This window comes from Opisthocomus hoazin, chromosome 2, assembly GCF_030867145.1.
Source record: "Opisthocomus hoazin isolate bOpiHoa1 chromosome 2, bOpiHoa1.hap1, whole genome shotgun sequence".
NCBI classification, from domain to species: domain Eukaryota; kingdom Metazoa; phylum Chordata; class Aves; order Opisthocomiformes; family Opisthocomidae; genus Opisthocomus; species Opisthocomus hoazin.
The window spans coordinates 77,935,625-77,942,242 of NC_134415.1; the positions used below are offsets into that span (position 1 = coordinate 77,935,625).

At 38.6% G+C, this 6,618-nt stretch overlaps 1 protein-coding gene across 1 annotated transcript in view; it reads left to right on the forward strand.

The window, feature by feature from the left end:
• The window catches only part of LAMA4 (laminin subunit alpha 4), a 105,044-nt gene extending 101,030 nt beyond the window's left edge, over window positions 1-4,014 (forward strand). Inside the window, exon 38 of the mRNA XM_009938093.2 lies at window positions 1,162-4,014. Within this exon, the coding sequence (XP_009936395.2) occupies window positions 1,162-1,307 (146 nt within the window). The 3' untranslated portion in view covers window positions 1,308-4,014. The remainder of the gene's footprint in view (window positions 1-1,161) is intronic.
• Window positions 4,015-6,618: the final 2,604 nt, after the last annotated feature.

The window sequence follows — 6,618 nt, forward strand, 5'->3', positions numbered from 1 at the left end:
TTACCAGTATGGCCTTACTGGTTTTTAGTAAGTAATTTATTTATTTATGGAATTGGAAACTCACTGTCACTGTAACTGGAGTCTCAAGGTTTTTTTGTTGCTGGCAGGCTTCTTTCGTCTTCAAGCAACGGCATCTTTGAACACAAGACAAAACATGAAGATTCTTTTTCTGACTAGTGATTTCTATTGCACAGATGTCTGCTAATGTGAATTTGTGACTCACAGACCATCTGTGTAGCGTGGGCCAAGATTACTACATTTACTTCCCTTATTCAGCAGACAGAGCTACTCTGTTGGGGTTCATATGCAAACTGTAATCAACACTACGTGATTCAATTTTTAAGTCATCTTCTGTACATTCTCATTGAAAACATGCAGCAATATTTCTCTGTGCCTTGCATGTCAATCACGAACAGCTCTAACAACAAAATTTATTACATTGCTTATCTTGGATTAGTGGCTTGAGTGCGTGATGTTCTCATCCATCCCACACTACCAGGAGGAAAAATGAGCCTAAAGGGAATAATAAAATCTCTGTGCAGATGCCTGTTCACTCTTTAGATCCAAACTGGAATTTTATTAGGACAGAACTCTTCCCAGAAAGGCAATATAAAGTGGTAATTGCAAATGCTGTTCTGCTTCATCATTGAGCCTTCTATTTCTACATTAATTATAGAATACTAAAGCAATGCCATACATTGGTTCTATAATACTGTTATCACCCTGGCACAGAAAAATCTTGCAATGAACTTCACGACAACAAATAAGATACAATACTAACTAATACCATGTAAATGCAGTAAACTAAATGCAAACTAACAAATCAGACACAGATGACAACATATGTAATGTTAAAAGAAGTTATAAACACACACCCTGGGATTCATCTACTCTGCCACTTAAAAGAAAATGCTGTCATCAAAAAATGCAAGATTTGGCCTCTATTGACTACATAGTATCAACAGTTTTACATAAATGTAGATAACTCCCTATACTTACTCTAATGGCCTCTAGGAGACTGGCAGTAGGCTAGACATTTTAAAAGACCCACAGAAAATTCAGCAGAGCTGCAGTTAGTAGCATATTGAAAAGATTCTGCCACCAGATTATTTTGATCATCATGAGCTCTAATTTTTGTTTTTTTAAATCTGCTTCTTCCAGAGTCTCTGCTAACATCTAGCCTGACTACACGCACCTCCTTCATTGGCTGTATTCGTAACTTCATGATTGATGAAAAACCAGTGAGTTTTAGCAAAGCAGCTTTGGTCAGTGGTGCTGTAAGCATCAATACCTGTCCAGCAGCCTGATAGTGCACTGCATCGATCCTGTGAAGTTCCTTAGACCACAGAAAGAAAAACAGAACAAAAGAAACCACGTTCATCAAAAGAAGAATAATGAATATATCAAAGATTCATCTACAGAAAGCGGTATGTTTAAGGGTCACTTCTAATGTTTACGTGCAAACAAAAATCACTGAAGAATAAAGGGCTGTTGCTTCTGCACTTCTCTTACTATACCACAAGAGTGAGCTTTACCATTTCTTATAGTGTATGTGTGGCCAGTCTGTTACATGAAAATGTGGGATTATAAAGGAAATGAAAATTATAATAAATATGTTACTTTCAAGATAGATCCTCTACATCATTTCACTCAATGCCTTAGGTCACCCTTTGTTTCACAGGAAAAGATCTTCTAATGCACATTAAAGAATAAAGTTAGATAATAGACTTACATGGCAAATAACTGTGTTCAAAGATTTTTTTTTAATTTTCCATTCAACTGATTTATATATTCCTCAGTTAAAATAGGGAGCAGAGAGCATACCAATTATGCAAGCTTTACAAACTAAAATTTTTATTCCACTTCGGGACTTCATGGATATGTTCTAGCACAATGTGAAGATACGATGTACATCTTTTAAGACAGACACTTTATATCACTGATCATTTACCTAAACTAGGTAATTTTAGAGCAATATTTGCTTTATGTAGGAAGGGAAAGGAGAGAGAAAATTCAAAATTTCAAGTTTTTTCTCTAAACTTTTAAATGCACATACAAAAACAGCACTAAATCCACAATCTGACTGTGATCTCATTTGCACTGATATAACACAAGTAAACACAAAGTGTAGAAAGCAGAAGCATAGTCACAGTTTCAGGCAAATCCCTTATCACATAAAATCATCACTTCCTGGTGAGACTGCTGGAGGACTTCAGTTCACAGCAGTAATTCTCAAACTAGGAACATGTTCCTACGGAATGTATCCTGGAAGATATGCTGCTGCAGAGCAACTGGAGGTGAAAAAGGAAGATGTAAACAGAAGGCAAAGGGCTGCAAATCTGAGCTATGTTAAGACCATAGCAGGTAGTTGGAAGTGAATACTAGGCTTTAGCTCACAGTAGGCTTGAACACCAGACATAAGTCACTTGCAAAACTTCGTCTCTTCAGTCATAACCTACAAGGCATCAAGCCATTTAGGTCTTGTTTCTTTTCTTTAAAGAACAAACTACTGTTGATAGCAAGTTTTACAATTGCTGGCCAAATTATTGTTGGAACCAACTCCAAATATGACCAGCTGCAAAGCAGGAAAATATGAAAGGTGAAAATAAAGGCAAACACCCTACAGACTAAAAGTTAGTAGGAGCTCATCACATAAGTGACAAATGGGAATCCAACGATGTTGAATCTATGGACAGCTGGAGGAACCACCAGAGTAAGATACATGTGTCAGCACTAATCAGTAGCTTCCCTACTACTCTCTCAGTAGGAAAAGGGTTTTTACAGCCTGAAGTGGTCTTGGCTCACTCTGGATAAAGAACTGCAAGGTCTGGACAGTCTGGCACAGGAACTCTCTGGCAGCTGGGACCCCGTCACTGCCTCTCCACTTGTCTCTGGAGTCCAGTGTTGGGTGATGAGTGGATGAGAGAAGATAGCATGGCTCCAGCAGCCTCTGCCTCTCCTTCCACCAGTCTTGTCAGGTCTGCTCATGCTTTCAGCCTCATGCCTGTGCTAACCGCATTCTTCTGGACGCGTCTCCCATTCTGTTCCCTGCATCTCTCAGGCAGTATGCTCCCAGGAATGATTCCCTTCCCAACACTGTAGAGAGGCCCCCTACTTCTGGAAGTGGTATACAGCCCCCTCTTTTCATCACTCCATAGCCCACTGTTCATACTTCGGAAGCCAGCAGTAAGAGTACCCCTCTGCAGTCTCTCTGAATCAAGCACATCATCATTTTGGTCCCCAAATCCAGTTGCCTTCAAATGCCATCTTTGTCTCACACACCAAAACCAGTATGCCTGCTCAACTCTTTCCTGCTCCCAGCTATGACCCAGAAGCATAAGCAGAAAACATTCAGGGATTTTGGTTTGGGATTTTTTTTATTATTGGGGGTGAGGGGGAACGTCCTCAGATTGGTGAGCTGGGCTCCCAGTGGATACCAGAGGCCATGCACGGTGTCAGGGCTCCACAGCTGGGAGCAGGGGTAAACAAGGAAGTCCCTCTCCTTCCAGCAGCAACAAGTTGTTAGATTGGCTCAGTCCATCTCGTGACACCACAACCCAAGCTAAGCTTCCTCAGGCCCTGGTCTCCAGGATCCTATTGCTGGCAAGGAAAGAACAGCAGATTCCCTGCTTAGATAGGTTCATTACACGGATTAATGAAATTCCTTTCAAGGTTGTCTGCAGCTGCTAAGCAGAGATAGCCAGGAATAGCATATGCTTGTGCCCCCTAAGAGCACCACAGTTTAGTGAATGCTGGAATTAAGTGAAGCATTGTATGTTAACTGGTACACACATACTCAGAATGCTTTTCTGTCTTACACCTACTTCAGACTAAAGCATATTTTCTCATATCCACATCCAAGCTCTGTGAATAAACAATGTTTTTCTTAGTTGTGTTTGCTGCAATGAGATTTGTTCAGTGGATTTGCATTTAAGAATGACTTTTCTGATTAATCCGTCCTTTGCATACTTTATATACGGAAAACTAAAAATACAGTAAAATAGTATGTGAATAAAAACATATGAAAATTCATAAACTGCTACCATTCAATTTACTTCTCTTTACTGCATCACTAGCTAATCAAATACAGCAGTATTTGTGGAGGGTATCTTCCTCAATTTTTCTTTCTAGGCCTGAGAGATGCGGGTTTTGCCTCTGCAGAACAGGGTTTCCAAAGAAAAATACTATAAACCAGAGGATACTTGCAGACTCAGGAGAGAGCAGAGAATAAGACAAATTTCCCTACGCCCAACATCCACATAGTCCTTGAAGTTACATTCCATATGCACCAAAGATAGTCTGTATGTGATGCATTACATTACACACACCTCCTCATTCATTTCCAAGCTCCTGGTCTTTAAGAGGAGGCAACTGCCTAAAAAGAAATCTTCCCAGAATTCAATCTGTCTTCTGTATTTATCTTAAAAAATTACAGCTCCAAAGTACAAACCCCTTCAAATACCAAGATTTGGGAAAAACCTCCAAGTTCTGAGGTACATTGTGAGATTGTCTATTTGCATTTTCAGTATGAATATAACTATCTCAATTCTGCAGAATGCCTACAAAAAAATGAGCACTGACAATAAGGAAATTATAACCTTTCTCTGCCACCCTCAAGGTTTTAACAAGTGTTGTTATAGCCATTATCTAAATCAGGCCTACAACTACACTTATTATACATGGACTATTCTGAAATTTGACATTTGTATGGCCATATAATAAAGAATCCAATTTCAAGTTGAAATTCTCAATAAACTGCTTCAAAATAGAGTATTTAATTAGGATCACTGGTCCCTCTATCTCTTATTTCTGAAGAACTGTAAAGATCTCCCATAGTTAAAGATTCTTATCAACATTTCCTTCTCCTCAAGGATCAAGAGTGTGGACAACAGCCTGAAAAGAAAAATGAAAGACGAAGGGTTACAGGTCTATTGGTAATTCCTCAAAAGCCAGCCATTCTAAGTTAAAAAAAAACCCCAAATCCTCATATGTGAACTAAGCTCTCCTATAAATCCAAGAATAACATTAGTTCAAATTCCAGTGTATTCTCCCTACAGCAGTCAAATGACTGTCATTACGAAGATGCTGAAAGCATAGCACATATATTTAAGTTGTAATGTACATTTGACTATTGTTATGGCTGGGATTTAAGGTTTATTCACATATTCACAGTGGTTTATGTCAACTCACTTCCTCTCAATAACACAGTAAGTTATTCCTACAATTCAATTATTTGTGTTCCAAAGCTGTGGAATGCTATTACCATGTAACACCAACAACAAAAAACTTCTGAGAAAATAAGGGTAAGAAACACACATTAGCATAAGACTGTCGATTAAACGATTAACACAGACAAAAAGTCTCTCAGTGGACCTGACTAGATTTATGAATCTATACTATGGTAGATGAAATAGAGTTTCATCTACAACAAAACAGAAAGTATGTGATTATTTCTTTCACATAGTTGAGCTGCCTGTTTCATTAAAACTCTGAGCACATGCATCAAGCCAAACTGGTTATTACGCATCCACTTCCTGCCCTTGGACCTCCTTCAGAAGCAAAAAAGTATTCCCACATGAATATTAATCTCAATTGCATATCTGATTCACACTGTTTCCAAACTCAGTGAGAATATCACTTTACATTTGCCATCACAGACCTCTTAATAGCATTCTGGAAGCCAAAGCACAGGGGTTTTTGCTGCAATCTCATGTTCAATGGAGCGAATCCCATTAAGCTGAATCTTGATGGGACGCACAAAAACTACAGCTAACTGAAAGAAAAACTAGAAAGTAACTCAGATACAGTAAGAGAGTTCTGTAGACTTTAAGCTTTAGAATGCTTACAAGCAATGTTGTACTGCTTTTGGCCTAAGTAAAGCCAAGAAGACATGTATGTGAAGGGAAGACTTTAAGGACATGATGGTCGGCAAGAGGTACAGAAACAGTTTATATCTAGTAGCTAGAACAGACCACAACTTACAGGTTCAGACCAGTTCAGGTAACCACAGGGAAAAAAATTAAGCTGTAGGTTACATCTAGTCTGTCCAGAGAGAGATGAGAAATTACTACCTGCTTTCCTGATTAATATTCATGTAATTTTACACTGGTGATAAGTTTATAAAATAAGTATTTGAGGCAGTGTTACTCTATTCATGCTAAACTTTCCACTTGCCTATAATACTGAAACCACTGGTCCTTTGCAACTTCAGATGTGAACCTTCAGGAAGCTTGTGCCACTCATTACTTTTTCTTAAGAACAACATGAAATTCCAGTACATGGATTCTTATTTCAATTAAGTGTTAAAAAATTAGTCTTGATATGTACTTCTTATATATAACGCATTATTATATTGTATTGTACAATACTGTATTTGCTGCAAAACTTCCAGGGAAGTTTTTTAAAGTAGTCTTCTGGTATAACTATTTCCTTGGGGACTTGTAACTGATCTCTACAGGATCCCAGGTCATACTGACTTGCGGAAAAGATGAGATTCCACAATCCTCCGACTGTAAAGTAGGTATGTTTTATTCAGCGCTGCGCGCACGGGGGTTAGCACCACCAAAGACGGCCGCGCTGATATCGCCAAGCCATCTATAACTTACACAGTTCTATTTT